The 16,330-nt window shown below is 38.3% G+C and overlaps 1 protein-coding gene across 1 annotated transcript in view; it reads left to right on the top strand.

Annotated features, from left to right (window-relative positions):
• The window catches only part of LOC137389815 (nonsense-mediated mRNA decay factor SMG5-like), a 43,468-nt gene that overhangs the window by 13,433 nt on the left and 13,705 nt on the right, over window positions 1-16,330 (top strand). The window contains exons 4-19 of the mRNA XM_068075929.1: window positions 1,184-1,343; window positions 1,499-1,591; window positions 3,048-3,137; window positions 3,532-3,610; window positions 4,011-4,235; window positions 4,784-4,977; window positions 5,210-5,392; window positions 5,715-5,861; window positions 6,211-6,594; window positions 7,201-7,345; window positions 9,897-10,026; window positions 10,167-10,242; window positions 10,550-10,731; window positions 12,513-12,662; window positions 15,455-15,514; window positions 15,657-15,813. Of these exons, the coding sequence (XP_067932030.1) occupies window positions 1,184-1,343; window positions 1,499-1,591; window positions 3,048-3,137; window positions 3,532-3,610; window positions 4,011-4,235; window positions 4,784-4,977; window positions 5,210-5,392; window positions 5,715-5,861; window positions 6,211-6,594; window positions 7,201-7,345; window positions 9,897-10,026; window positions 10,167-10,242; window positions 10,550-10,731; window positions 12,513-12,662; window positions 15,455-15,514; window positions 15,657-15,813 (2,455 nt within the window). The remainder of the gene's footprint in view (window positions 1-1,183; window positions 1,344-1,498; window positions 1,592-3,047; window positions 3,138-3,531; window positions 3,611-4,010; window positions 4,236-4,783; window positions 4,978-5,209; window positions 5,393-5,714; window positions 5,862-6,210; window positions 6,595-7,200; window positions 7,346-9,896; window positions 10,027-10,166; window positions 10,243-10,549; window positions 10,732-12,512; window positions 12,663-15,454; window positions 15,515-15,656; window positions 15,814-16,330) is intronic.

Genomic DNA, 16,330 nt, shown 5'->3' with positions numbered 1-16,330 from the left:
CAACAGTTATCATTCTAACTTTCAAACTTCATATCATAGAGAAAAGGGTTTTGTGCAGTTTGAACAAATTAAGAGAAAAAATAAAACTACTGTAAAGGTTTTCAAACTTTGTCAAACAACTATAACATTCAAACTTCATATCAAGAGGAAAATGTTTTGTGAAGGTCAAATAAATTAAAAAACAAGTTAAAACCACTATAAAAGTGTTTAAATGTAAATGTGAAATAATTGGCAAGTAATAGTTAAATTAAGTCTGTTTTGGTTTGATTACAATAAAAGATGATCTGGTAATGATACAATTAATACCGGTGAGAAAACAAAATAAACATTTTGAATACGTTTAATTAATAATAACAATTCGTGCATCGAGGTGTGTGTGTATAAAAAAGTCACTGTTCCAACAGAAGCTATCCATAAAAACTTTGAATACGACGATACTGTTACCTCTTGATACTGGTAGAAATGTAAAAATGAGATATCGGACTGTCTTTGTCTGGTACTTTGTCTGACCGAACGGAGAGAGAATGTAGAAGCTATTCCTACTCGAGATAATACAATTGTCCGCATGAAAAGTATTAGCCTTTACCAATTTAGCAATCGAACCTTATGAGAAACTGAAAATAGATGTGTAACGGCACATTTGAAATTGAAATGACACATTTAAAAATGACAAATAAAAAAAGAGGTAATCGTAGCAAAAAGTTAGTTTTTAAACAATTTCAAAAAATACCAAATGCAAAAGGTAATATTAATTAATAATCAAAAGTGCACATTTAGCGTGTGCATGCGGTATACAGTATATAAGCGGAGTGTTAGAATGCTAAGGACTGTATAGCTCAGTGGTTAAATGCGTGCTTTGAAACTTGTGGCTGCGATCTTTGTGAGTTCAAATCCATCAGAAAACGGATATTTCATTGCTAAATTTTAATAGTTATAGCTGGAAAAACGAACTACACACAAACTTTGAGATTTATATAAAAAACTATGGTCTGAATAATACATGGTATTAATAGTACGAACAGTATTAATTAGTTTTATTCAAAGTGTGTTGGACTACTCTCAGTTAGCTCAGATTTTAAGAAGTCCTTTTGTGTATTGTTGTTCCCAATCAGTTTAATTTCTTCATTTCCCAGAAATCACTTGTCTAACAGCTCTTCAGGTGCTCATCTATATATGCTCACAGAATACTCGGCTGCCAAAAAGCCTGATAACATCTTATCATACTCATCTGATGGCAGCTTCTGGTTTCTACAACCACCTGCTCTTCAAACTGCAGTACGAGTTCAAGCTGAAGATGGAGACGATGGTGGATTGCTTCTATCGTCGCTACTCGAGCGCTGCAGGTAGCTGTGTTCTACATCCCCAGCTTTTCTTTTCCGAAGTGAGATGCTTATACACTCAATGTTTAGGATTAGTACGATTATTGGTTATCAAACTGGATATACAGTAGATATGAGCATTCGGTTGGCTTCCTCAAGTAATAAATATTTATTTGAAGAGTTTGACTCCGGGACAACCAAGTACAGTGAGAAGGCAGTTCTCTGGGCTGAAAAGGCTATTCACAGATGCCTAATGTATCTGGGAGATCTAGGTAAGTTTGTTGATGATGTGTTCAGATTACTTCTGTACCTGGAAGACCTGGGTGGGAATAGTGATTATGTGTTCAAATATCTTATGCACCTGGGAGACCTGGGTGGGAATAGTGATTATGTGTTCAAATATCTTCTGTACCTGGAAGACCTGGGTGGGTATAGTGATTATGTGTTCAAATATCTTCTGTACCTGGAAGACCTGGGTGGGTATAGTGATTATGTGTTCAAATATCTTCTGTACCTGGAAGACCTGGGTGGGTATAGTGATTATGTGTTCAAATATCTTATGCACCTGGAAGACCTGGGTGGGAATAGTGATTATGTGTTCAAATATCTTCTGTACCTGGAAGACCTGGGTGGGAATAGTGATTATGTGTTCAAATATCTTCTGTACCTGGAAGACCTGGGTGAGAATAGTGATTATGTGTTCAAATATCTTATGCACCTGGAAGACCTGGGTGGGTATAGTGATTATGTGTTCAAATATCTTCTGTACCTGGAAAACCTGGGATGGGAATAGTTATTATGTGTTCAAATATCTTATGTACCTGGAAGACCTGGGTGGGTATAGTGATTATGTGTTCAAATATCTTCTGTACCTGGAAAACCTGGGATGGGAATAGTTATTATGTGTTCAAATATCTTATGTACCTGGAAGACCTGGGTGGGTATAGTGATTATGTGTTCAAATATCTTATGTACCTGGAAGACCTGGGTGGGTATAGTGATTATGTGTTCAAATATCTTATGCACCTAAGAGACCTGGGTAGGAATAGTGATTATGTATTCAAATATCTTATGCATCTGGGAGGTCTTGGTGGGTATATTAATGTATTCAGATTTATCATTTAGCTGGGAGACCTTGCTGGCTCTATTGTTGGTATGCTCAGATATCTTCTGTAGCTGGCTCGCGTACATCTCTTAGGCTCTCGCATGGCTTGTAGGTGTCTTGTAGGTGTCTTGTGGTAACACGGGACAATGCTACTCTCATTCTCATTGATCGTATGTATAAGTTCTTTTTCAAGCGGTAGTAAATACATGTATATGTGTTTTACCGATTGCAGCCGCTCACTACTCCATGGATTATTGTGCTGTCAGCAATAGTCATTGCCTGTGTTAATGGAAGCTTGAATCAAAATTGTAACATTGAGCAACACTTTTTTGGTGAAAATCAATAAAAAATTTACCATGGGCACAAAAATGCGTTTGTTTTTCGTGAATTGTTACACTCTTAGGTATTGTAAACCAATTTCAACTATATAAACTTAACCGACTTTTCGTGATGTGCTACACTTACGACTGCTCATTCTCATAAATCCTGTTTCTTATGCGACATCATGGGTCCCGCCCAATGCTTAGTTGGCGCATAAGAACCAGGTTGATGGATAGATGTAGGCTTATTCGATTTTAGACCTGTTATCGAGTGGCTAGTAGATATAATTGTTCTGTCTTTAGCGAGGTACATGAAGGAATATGATGGCAACAGAAGTTGGATAATTGCTCAAAGATATTACTACCAGGCTCTGCACTACCTTCCTGAAAATGGTAATTATTAGAGCATCTTTCTATTTTGCTAAACCTACTGAAGCGTTATTATTATGTTATATCAAGGTAGCCATTCATAAATTCATAATCCACTTTGATTTGGCAGCTTACTTTGTTCTGTCATATCCTTGAATTTGAGCTCATGGCACAATTGCTCATTGCCCACTCCTCACTGCTCTAAGTTCTAGTTGTGCTACCATATTTTTATGCTATCCATAAATAGAATTGTACCCGCAAAAATTGCAAGTACACGGATACCTAATGTTGTTTTTTTGGCCAATGAGTTTTACAGGAAATACTAATACTATTTGTTAATCTTGTTTATTTAAATGTTTTATGGGATGTGGTCAAGAGTTGTTGTGGGTAAATAGTATATCCTATTTCTTTTATACAGGAATGCCACACAATCAGCTAGGGACGCTGGTTGGTACAAGGTACTATGGTCTGGATGGAGCCTATCACTATATTCGATGGTTAGTATCACAGAAATACATTTTGAGGACAGACTGCTATATTCTATTCCTACAAGAAGTTTTACTATAAAGTATTAGAGCAGCAAGATTAAGCTTCTTTCAGACTCATTCATGATCATTTTCTGTTGTTGTATTTAGAAATTTCTCGGTGATTTTTATCTAGTTGTCAATTATAAAAGTATAACATGATTCTAATGGCTGTTCATATGGATGGCGTTCTCACTCATGAAAATATATTCATTTGTCTGAGTCTATGTACAGCTATGTACAGTTGAATTTGAATAAATCAAACCAGGTGAGATATATAACATAGAAGATCTAGTCAGCCGTTGTACGTGATGTGAAGATACTGAAATTTAAGCCACAAATATATTTGATTTTTATTTGTGTCTCTTGGCAGCATGGCTTCTCCGTCAAAGTTTCAGGGAGCCTCGAGCAACCTGAGAAGAGTGTTTGATCAAAACCAGAAACGTTACAGAGATCTTATTCGTAGTCAAACATCATCCATAAAGCACAAGGAGTTATCTCCCTACCAGCAGAGGATAGCTGATATCAAAAGCTTTAGTATTAAGTTTCTTCATCTCATGGACATTCTGTATAACTTGGGGCCCAAATCAGAAACTAGGTCAGCACTTATAATATGTTTGATGTTCAATATAACATGGGGCCCTGAATGAAATTCTAGGTCAGCATTTGCGCTAGATTTGTTATTCAGTACGACCTACGGCAAAATCTTAATTGAGGTTAGTTGTTATATAGCAAAGTACGTGTAGTCATCATTGTCTCACTTTGGTTTTATCTAATTCCTTAGTATAAGCTTGTTTGTAGTATGAAATGAAAGATACAATTGTCATTATTTGGTATGAAACAGTGGAAACTGGTGTATGATGTTAGCTTTATTTGTGTTGCAACTGTCACTGATGTTGGTTGGCTCCAGCATCATCAAGAGCCTTTGAGACGGGTGTTGCAACTGTCACTGATGTTGGTTGGCTCCAGCATCATCAAGCGCCTTTGAGATGGGTGCCATATATAGAACTTTGTGTGTTTTCACTGGTTACACATGCCTCAGTTACGGATTTCACAGAAATGCCTAATAGTCTCTATTCTATATCTATAACACGCGATATGGGTGTGTAATTTTACTTAACTATTTGTTGCGTTTTCAAATTTCAGTGTAGACCCTGTGGAAATGCAATCTCTTTGCCAAACAGTGCTCAAGGAGTTCGACTTTGTACTTTTCCATCCACCACCGGAGGATAATCAGTCAGCTAAACTGGGAGAGGAGAAAATGACTTACCTCGAGGATGAGATGGTGTTTAAAATCGTCGTTCTCATCACTATTGTTGTTCACAAGTTACAATATCAAGGTACGATGTGAACAGTTTAGGCATTACCCAATGATGATCTAATGTCACTCTGATTGTTGCCCTGTTGCTTTATGCCATTATTGCTACAGCATATATATGGCTGTTTAGTTGTTTTTAATCGCTAAGCCTGTCTCGCTAAGTGATAAAATATTTCTATTTTGGTGCCAAAAGTTGGCGGTTGTTCCTCAAAAGCCTGGCTGGGACTGACATTTCTCTCTGTTCTGTTTGTCAGGCTCGAAGCAAGTAGCGGCGGCCATTGCTCTCAACCTTGCTGTATTTTCTCACATACTTAATCACACACTCACAAGGCTTCAAACGACCTTCTATGAGGCAAAGAATCCTGCCTTTTCCACCAAAAGTGAATCCGACTTCACTTTACCTGGTGACCTCTCTCCAGGACTTGTACCCCTTTCTGGTAAGCAGTTTCATTGCTCGGGTCTGGCTGAAGTTGCTTTCTCATGTTATTCAGAATCTGAGGTTGATTTGATGCCTGTTGCAACAAAAAGGCTGTGTTCATTTTTGCCAACTTTTGTTTGTTAAATAGCCAAGCATCTGAGCTTTTCAATGATGCACATGCAACTGGACTATATGGTACTTCACCTCATAGTGTTCGCTTATAATTTGGGGTTAAATACTCCCTGCTTAGAGCCTCTGTTGCCTGCATCATATATTATAAAATTGTATGGTGTGATTTAGTTACATTGTGTAATGATGAGCAGCTGCTCTTTGTCTATCAGATGAAGAGCTCGACAGGAAGATAAAAAGTAAGCTGCTGGAAGAAGAACGACGAGACGCATCGGACAGCGCAGACGAGGACGCGAGTAGAAAGGTCACTCGAACAAAAAGACGTCGTCGTCGAAGAACTGATGAAGATCTGAGTGAAGGTTTGTTATTTTTATGACTGTCATATACAATACACGGTGATCTTTGCCCATTTCGCTGGTCCAATTGTAGAGTGTCTGCTTTTCTAGACACTCATTTGATAAAGCTCACAACTCCTCCTTCACACCATTTCCTAGGTTTGTTACATGTATGCGTATATGTAACAAACCTAGCATGCTGAATATCCTCCACATGTTTCGATGAGTCAGTTGCTACTGGTTTCACTAGAGTACATCTACGCGGTGAAAAGTTATAGGAAATGCCAAGAGTGTTTTTCACACAAGAAGGCATTGGAGATAGATTGTGCTAGGCTTTAAAAAACTACTTTTATGCTGCTGGAATTGTTTGTAGGTGAGGATGACGTGGTCCATGAAGAAGTGCTGACCATGATATCGGATGACGAAGAAGAGATGAACTTTCTGAAAGGAACTGTCGACTCGTCGTCCAGTGATGAGGATGAGAACTTGGCTATGGTGAGCCAGGAGCTTCGACCAGGCTTCCTCGACTCCGTCTCTTCTGAAACGCTGCAGATGTTCTCCGGGAGTAGCGGCTCTGTTTCACTGCATAATCTGCTCAGTGGTAAACTCTCCAACAGCTTTGTGGGCAATGAAGATGACCTTCAGCAAATCTCCTCTGACCTCCTCTCTATATCTGTGAGGGGACCGCCCCTGCCCCATGGCTATACAGCAGCGTATGATTTTGCTCAAGGCAAAAAGCAAGTCTCTGTCCCTCCAGGTGTGCATCCACGACAATTTCATTGCTATTATATCGCATATGGCGGGCTATTATATGGTGGCAGGTGGAAGAAAAAGTTCCTCAACAGCGTTTTGTCCCAATTTAATCTTGAAATGCCCTATAGGTTATGCCCATATATTTATCAATCTTTGCTTACATGCACCTTGAAACACGAATTTTTCAATGTATCATTGAAAGGCTCAACAAATATTGAAGTCGATACCTGAAGTACTTTCTAACGTACAATGTCTTAAGTTCCTCAAAATGCTGTAGTTTTATAAATTGGTATTAAATACTATTAGACAGTGCTTCATGCCTTCCTTTTTGCTTTAAAATCATGGATCCCTACAGGATTAGTATAGGTAGTGATGAAATTTAAAAAGATTTGGTTTTTCTCAGAATTAAAGCCCAAACTTATAAAAACACAGGTAAGCATGTTTGGATCAATTCTTTTAAAAAAATCCTTTTAAAGTCATCTAGAAGTTATCGCGAGGCAGAAGGTCAATGTGATCAAAAATTTTGAGGCGAGTGAGAGGGAAGAGGCTGAATGTGATAATTAAAATTGCAATTTGATAAATGGTTGCGCGTTACTTTTGTATCTCAAAGGCTTCGATAAAGACCCTGAGGTACAGCATGTCAAGGAGATCAGTAGGAAGCTCGCTACCTTTACTATCGATACGGACACTAACTCAAGCATTCACACCGGCAGCGACTTAAGCGACAGCACTGAGACAGAAAGCTTAGTTGATAGGTAGGTTGATAAGGTTGATCAGGTTATTGCAACATCCAGATATACCTGTCACAGGCAGCTCCATTGAAAATACTGTGAAACCTCTATTTGAAAGCCATGACACTGTCTTTTCAACCTTTCCTCTGTAGTGGTGTTTTATTATAAGTGGCGTTCAAATAGAGAGCGGTACTGTATTTTCTGACTGGCTCGTCGGAACTTTTGGAAAATAATTCTAACTCTCATACGGGTGAAGCGACATTAATGCCGTCAGCCTTAGCATTTTTGCTAAACCGTTTTTCATATACGTCGAAGTTTAGACTAAATTAAACAAAGAACTACTTTGACTAAAATAATATTAGCTTGATACAGTTATTAATTATTTCAATAGTTTTAAAGAAAAACCGTAGAGCTTTTGAGTCAGAAAATGGACTTTGATGCACCATTGCAATGGATGCTAATATATCGTACGATGTTCCTGAAAAGCATTCGCACCTTCTTCAAAACCCTTCGAGTCTTCTGGTAAGATTGTAAAACGCATTATGGACGATTATGAAGACAATGGATAGGACATAGGCCTTAGTGACTTCGAATCAGAGTGTAGTACTGATGATTGTAACGATCGATTTTCTCAGGTGCACCGTCACTAAAACCGTGGCAGCAACATGGAAATTAATTGTTATTGATGTAATCAAGCCATTATTAATTTATTAGTATCACTTTGTGGACACGTTTCCATTTTCTGTTATGGGTTCGTAAAAATCAAAGAATGTCAAAGTGGCGGTCAAATAGAAGTAGCGTTCAATTAAAAGATTGCGCTGTATTTTTCAACCTTTCTCCTGTAGTGGCGTTCTATTGGAGGTGGCTTTCTATTGGAGGTGGCTTTCAAATAAAGCTTTTACGGTTATCAGATTAACGTTAAACTAAATTAATCTATATTGTCAAAGATTAATCTATATTGTCAAAGATGCGTGTACCCTAGGACACTTATGTATTCGCCTCATCTAACTTTCTCGTTCTCGCGGAGTCATCCTCTCGCGAAAATTTCATGAGCGAAACGAAACTATCATAACGAACGAGCGAAAATGCGGAATTAAATATCTTCGTTCGTTGATACTGTAGAATGGAATTTTATAGCGACATTTATTTTAACGTTTTTAACGACCACTATAGCATCGTTAAAATATAAACAAACAAAATAATTTGACTGTCAAAATTTATTACGTTATTATTTTGCAATTAATTATGATTATTTTCCCATTAATAATGATTTATAATGATGGGAATTTGATGTCAATGCACATTAGTAGCGTTATTGTTTGTTGGGGACATCAATCAATGCAGTGAGCACCGCGTGTTGCAAAAAAATAAAACACTGACACTCACAGTACTACACAAGCAGCATGGCTCTGGAAAGGTTTGGATTCACCACTGACACCTCTTCAATAACTTGTAATGATTCAGAAGATGAGGCAATAGAGAAAGAGTTAGCTCTGATAAATAACACTAATAAAGAAGGAAGAGAAGAAGTTATAATAACTACACACTGCTAGTATCTGTAGTATTACTAGCAGCTGTATCATGTATGTATTTGCATACAACTTGTAATTACTGTAATAAAGATGTTCAGCAATTATTAGCAGCAGTTGAGTGTTTGGGAAAACGTTAAAATTAATACCTATACTCAACACCGTTGATCGTTAAAATTAAAATACCTTTATATAAAAACAAGCTAAATTGTGACAAAAAAGTTAAAATTTTCAGCGTAATTAAATTCCATTCTACAGTAGTCCAAGAAACAAATGGCAGCAAGCGATCAAATTGCATTATCGATCTCGGCCATACAATTCTACATGCGGTTCACAATTACAAACTGGTCCCAAAATGAAAAATTTTTCTTACCGGCGAACCGAACCTGAGGAATATAATTATGTTTGTTCCACTGCATTTATTTTCACATCATTATAATTTCGCACTCATCAGAGTTGCGAAATTAAGTTGCAGCGAAATTTTACTCTGTATGCTACTCACGAAACTAAATACTAGCGAAATATAAGTGTCCTAGGGTATTGTTTTTTATGGGTTAAGAAAGCAATAAATTGAGACGAGTGCATGGTTGATCTGCGATCGTTACCCGATAACGATATAAAAGGTTTACTTAAATAAAAAAATAATGCGAGGCTTGAAAATTGAAAGAGAACTGCAGCCTTTTCATGAAAATTAAAAAAAAAGATTTATTGGAAGCTTCTGATTGCTTGTGATGAATATTTAAAGTCAGTGAACAGCTACTTTTCTACCAATTTTAGTGGAGATAAGGAGTGTTTCTCTGTGCACTATCTTCAACAGCGATGGTAACCTAAAATTGGTAGCCTGACCAGTGTGATTAGCGATGTAGTTTAACTATTCCTGTTATTGTTGAATTACATTTAAAATATAATGAATCTGGTCAGTAAGAAGAATGAAATATGACGATCCAGGCCTACCTCAGTATTAAGAGTTATTCGTGTTTATTTATTTAGCCCAGCATTTCGGGTACTTGTGTATCTTTATCTTAACTGCTCTGTATGGCTTCCAGAAGTGAGATGAGAGAGAAACAGTTTCAGCATGTTCTTTTGGCGCTGTCTGATCAGGATCTGCTCTGTAGCATCAAGGTGCTTTGTGATTGGCTCATCTGTCAACCACATATTATCAGCACTTGTATCCAGGTTAGTAGTCTGAATAGAGTTGTAGGTACGCGATCATAGACACTTCATCAGTATTTTGATAACATTGTAAAAGTCCCTTTGCATGTGTTATTTCTGTTTACTGTGGTGTGAAATAAGAAGGAAAAGTCTGCTTTTCACAGAGTTCTCCCATGCTATGGTCACGGCTCTCCTACTTCCTCAATTTCCTACCTCTCGAATCCATGATCAACAAACCAGGTATTTACATTGTCTCAATCTCACCTTTCTATTTTGATGGTAAGTTTGCCCTGATTAGTTGTCGTATAAATATTGCTTTCGTTCTGTTGCACCCGCGATGTTTAGCTGGTACTTATTCAATTGGAGTCATCTGTTCATAACTCTAAAAGTGTGAGGAGACAACCCACAAAGTTATGTTATCTTGCATCTAAAGTTAACGTTTTTGTGTAGCTACATCAGTTGCTTTCTTGATTTTATATCCGTAACACCTAAAGATAGTTTTGTGTTGTTAGTCAGATTTTTAACTGCAGTCATAAATCCTTGGCAGGTATGTACCGGAGTACATCCTTGAAAGCTCATATTGACAGTCTGGTCAGTGACAAAGACGGAGAGTGGAGACAACTCTATCCGATGAGGGAAGATATCAACATGTACAAGCTTCCAGTTATGTCAGAGGCTCACTCAGCGATTGACTTTGATAAGGAGATACAACTCGAAGCAATGGAGGAGGTAGTTTTGACTTATAATTGTCTTCTCTTGCTAAGGCTATTGTGAATAATATGTAGCAAGGTTTTACAGCTTTATGAAGCTGATACAATGTTTTAATTTTTTTTAAATTTATAATGAACAATTAAAACCTAGTCAGTTCATGAAATGTCATGTTAAAAATGGTATGATTTCTAGTTGGATTGCTTCATTACATTGTTTGAAAATTTCTGTAAACCTTGAACTTAATTATTGTAGAAGTTTCCGTGGGAATTTCAAAGTGAAGCCGTGGTTATGCAGGAAATCCTGCATCTTATTTAAAGGCTGGTTCACACTATCTCACCGTATCTCAGTGTTGATGTCACAATACTTCAGTGATCTTCAATGATAACAATGTTCACCCTATCACAAACCCATCCGCGTTTGCATCAGCAAATACTCCCTGGCATAGTGTTCTCATTTTTCTGTGCAATTTTCGCGGAGAAACCTCTTTGTTTTCATGTGCTTGAATCAAATACTAGTCTCGCAGCGACTATCATAAACAGAAATAAATAAATCACGCTATCCATGACTGCGAATTACTATTGCCGAAATTATTCACATTGTACAGTCGGTCGTCGAAGCTCGGCAAAATATCGGGAAAGTTTGACAGCTGCAAACTTTCCCGGTGTATCCGTGTTGCTTCGTCGATGCTATCAGTTTACGGTTTATATAGTCGACGATAAACACTGAAAGAAAAACGCCGACATGTGGCTATATAGTGTGAACTAGCTTTAAAGCCTGGTTCCCATATACGCCGGAAAGCACCGGCGACAGCACCGCAAACTGTCAGCGGTGAAATGTGAACTTGCACGCTAGGTACCACCGGTAGTTGCCGGCGGTCAATGCCAGAGTTTAACGCTGTTCAAATTTTGCAAAAAGCCACAGGCAAAACCTTCCCGAAATGCACTGTACAGGTGAAGGTCACCATTATCAACACGACATGGCGAGTGACCATTTTTAATGCAGTTATTACTTATTAGCGATGCAGCTTTGTGTGAACAGAAGCCGCCTAGCGTCGTAAGCGTTTTGCTGCGCAATATTACCGCCAGGGTCTCGCAAACGATATGGGAACCAGACTTTAGGTGGCTCAACAGTGTTAGTAGTCGATAAACTCTGATTGTGTGAACAATGATTATTTGTATGACTGCACAGATATCAGCAGGGTATATCGAAGTGTGTTCATCAAAACAACGTCATTGTTTGATGATGATTTCATGTATAGATTTGGACAATAAGGGTACCTTTGGATTCCTTACACATAGGGATACATTTATGTGATATGGGGACGGCAGCACATAGTAGTATGTTTGAGGTACGATACGGCAACACATAGGGATCTATTTATGCGGTACTGTATGGCAGCACATAGGGGTCTGTTTATGAGGTACTGTATGGCAGCACATAGTGATCTATTTATGCGGTACAGTATGGCAGCACTTAGTGGTCTATTTATGAGGTACTGTATGGCAGCACATAGGGGTCTGTGTATGAGGTACGGGTACAGCAGCACATAAGGATACATTCATAAGGTATGGTTATGGTAGCGCATCTATAAAAATGTTGGTAGACTGGGTAGGGGTAAACGATGCAGAATGTTGGAGTTGTTTCACCAGTGATCTTGCTACCAATTTGCTTTTGCTCATCCAATTTGTGCTCATCAATTGACAAACTGGAAATCTGTGAGTTTCAGTGATCAACTTCACTTGGAGTTTATTAACTTTGTTAACAATTGTTAACATTGTTAACAATTCTTTGCTCGCTAGGCTCTACTCAGAATCTGCTGCCTAAGGAACTTTGGTTATAGAATGGCCAAGCTTACTGGTAGCAGTTTTACTTACAAGAAACAGACAAACATGTTCTTTGGTCCACACGTTGACAGCAATGATCAGGACCAGCAGTCTCAAGTCCGAATGGTAAGTTATAAATTCTTGGTTTTATACGCTTGTTGATTTAGTCTGGAGTTCTCTAGTGTTTGGGAGCTTTTTCTACCACCCTCTGTACTTGCCACCAAAGCTAGCCATATCCTATCTATTAAGCAAACATTCACCAACATATATCAGGTTACAGATAAGTACTCGGGCTACAGATAAGGCCTCAGGCTATAGATAAGTTTTCCAAGTTCTACCGTCCCACAACTTATTCTACGCAATATTTTTATATAACGATCATATAGATTTTCGGGACGCACGGAGACACGCACACAAGAAGTCCAGTCATGCGTTAACTAGACATGTGTCACAGGCTACATTCATGTCCTCTTATCACAAACATTAACCTATCTCATTGTCCGCATCTGTCCTTCCCTCACACCTCTCTATCGTTAGGTCACCTGGCGTATTAATGGAAACTGTATCGCTAGTACTTATTCGGTGTGAAGTCTTTCCTGTCAAAGCAAGCTGTTATCTTTTTAATTATATTTGATTAATGCTCTAATCACAAGATGTTTGCTTTGATTAAATACGCTTCGGAGCTATTGATTCGGTGGTGGCGCTTGCATGAGCTAGACTCCAGTTGCCGCCTCTCCGCTCCTACAATATTCTTATGTACACAATTCATAGCGGTATGATCTGCAATGCAAACAGGAGAGACACTAACATACTCAGCGCTTTACACCAGCTTGTAATAAGATTTAACTCTCCTCGCTCATTCGTTTATTCTCTTTATCGAGGTGAGTCGCTTCCCCGCGTAGCTGTTCAGTAAGGTCGATGATAAAACGCTTCTCATACACACTTCTGCTACCTTCATGCCAGTTCAACAGCAGTGTTGTTTCTCATGTACATTCATATTTTCCACATTATATCGAAGTTTTACTGTTTTTTCTTAGTTTCTTAGAGTGCGAGACTTAGTGAAAAGATTATTTCGGTTTCGTCCACATAAATGTAATGCGTTTTCCATTAATTTTAGTTTAGTCTGCAATCACGAGATGAATTGATTTGAGTAATGGATATACGCTTTATTTTACATGGACTGTAATTATAAAAACTTGGATTATTCAGATGAAATCTAGACTTTTCAGCTTAATGATAAGTTGCCAGTGCCGATAAACAATCCGTGTACACATGTGCACATTAGCTGTGGAGGGAGAAATAATAAAAGCCTGCGAGAGTCGCTATGGGTGTAGCACTAGGATTTGGAAATGGAGAGATCAATAAGGACCGGCCTTGTCAGATTATAAAGAATGAAGGCGGCTGAGTGGTGGAGAGACCCTGGCTATTGACACTCTCGAGCTTATCAATACTGAATAACATACGAATGCATGCATACTTATCTCACTTTGTCAATATTTATTATAATGTTTAATATCTTGATATAGCTAAGCCCTTTCTATCAATGACCTCTTGGCTAGTCATTAGTTGTACAGCAGGCGGGCGTAGTCTATAAGTACCGTACGGCCCTCACCGGTAAGCCATAGCCTGAGCTCTCTGTCTCCATGTCTTTACTGATTCTAATAACTACGCTTCATAGCTACGTCTACGTTATTGGTTGTTTTATAGCTGATGCTGGATGCTGGCTAACGAAACAGATTTTATCAAGCAATGACGTTACGCATAGCATAGCGCACATCCGCTGTGTCGTAACACACAAAACATTTTAAATAAGCTTTTTTCAAGTTTAACTTCAAAGTATTTCTGTATATGGCTTCTATTCATTCAAGATATGTGTCACTCTTCAATTATTAAATTTTCTGACACCCAGGCTGAAGGGCCCCACGGCAGCTGAACTGAAGTTCTCATGTCAAAAGCTTCAGCCACTTTAGTTCAGACAGTCTCAACCAAAGCTCAACTTGGATTGGATAACTTATTTTTAGCTAACGAACGCAGTATTCACATTATTCTTTTCACAAATAGTTGATTCAATTGTAATTAGGAGCACTACAAAACAGAAGTGCACGACAATAGGACAGGAGATAGCTGGAATGCCGTTAATCTTATAAGTCGAGTGAGACTATTTGACCGTTTCTTGAAAATTTTGTTCTTTTTTGTGTTGTGATATGTTCACTCAGGAGCTTTTGGTTTAGTCTCTGCGTGGTCATCCTCAGAGACCTTTGTGGCGCCGTGACAGTATTACTCGCTGACTCGTTGACAGATGGTTCGCCATATCACGCTGTTTCTGCAGCTCCTGCAGCCAGCTATTTATGAGTACTCCCTTTACTATCTTTATGTGCATAAGCTTGCTACAAGTGTTTACACAAGGCATTCGATCTTATGCAGTGTTGACTAGAATTAGATAGAATTAACTAGAGAACGCAAACAGGTCAATTTGACTGGAGCTAAGCAAATAGGCAAACTTTACACTGCCGGTGTATGTTCTGACTAAGTGAGGCGAAAACAAACAAATACAATATTTACTTGTATAACAAAACAGCATTACTGGTGCACTTGAGAGAATACATTATACTATCTGTTCCAGCCATGGTAAACTTGTTTTTATGTATTAATACTTAGATGTAATAGTCAACAAGTGTTCCTCACTAGGCGCTTGGGGATATTTGATGTTTATGCAGTCTGCACAGCTTGAGTGTATATTCCAGGGCTGACAATCTGTTAGCCTGTAGCCTCGGGTTGTTCTCATGCATGTATTGTATGGAATAGTAAACATCAGGTATTGCTCAATGTTCAGACATCATATTTCTTCCGAGCATCAACACCTCTGTCATTGGTAGTTCAAAGTATGTCGGGTCAGCTACTCTTGTCTCTGTTTTCAGGAAGACCAAGATGCTAAGCGCAACCAGCTTATGAAAGACATGGCTCAGCTTCGGCTGCAGGTCGGCCTTCATATATTTTGGTTTTGATCATTTCGTAACACGGCGCATTCTTAGTGGTTTTGGTTGGATCTAGTTTATGCAGTGAATCTTGCATCAGCTGGCTTATAAGGATGTGTAACATGCTTTATTTTTGCAATCCTAGGCGGAGGTTTCACAGCTTGAGGATAGCGTGCATAGCAACATGAACAGAAATCTACCTCCATATTTAGTTCCAGATTCATCCGCCCTTCTTGACACGATGCATATGATAAAACAACTGGTTTACAGCTCCAAGTTTATTATAATCATTCCGTTGTGTGGTGAGTGAAATTATGAAATTACACAAAACCCTAACTTCATTGATCTTAAGACACCTTTTGGTGCTTTTTGTCTTTTTACATGTAGCTAGAGTGCTATGATTGTGCCATATATGGTCAAACCTCAGTAGATGACCCCAAATCTAAAATTTTGAGCTTTAAATGCTTTCAAGATCAACTAGAGTTGTGGTGGCTGATCCGATGATGCAGCAGCAAAAGATAATTACGAGATGCGACATTCCCTTTGCCCTCATTGGCACTTCTAGACCATTAAAATAGCATCCTTTCTGACAGAGTAAGACCTACACAGTATGGGCTCTCTTTGAGTTTGTTTTCCCCCCTCTCGACATCTGTCCTGTGCAGCGTCAGTGTCTCCCAAGAGTAAATGATATACAATTGTTTACTCTTTGTTTATTGTATTTATATTTATGTTTATTCTTATTATGTTTATTTTTTATACATTTAGCTCTTTGATGGTAGTTAAATACACGTTGTTGTGTTTCATATGTTATGTACTTTT

This window comes from Watersipora subatra, chromosome 3 (genome assembly GCF_963576615.1).
Source record: "Watersipora subatra chromosome 3, tzWatSuba1.1, whole genome shotgun sequence".
Classification (NCBI taxonomy): Eukaryota; Metazoa; Bryozoa; class Gymnolaemata; order Cheilostomatida; family Watersiporidae; genus Watersipora; species Watersipora subatra.
This window is presented reverse-complemented; position numbering and strand designations above follow the sequence as displayed.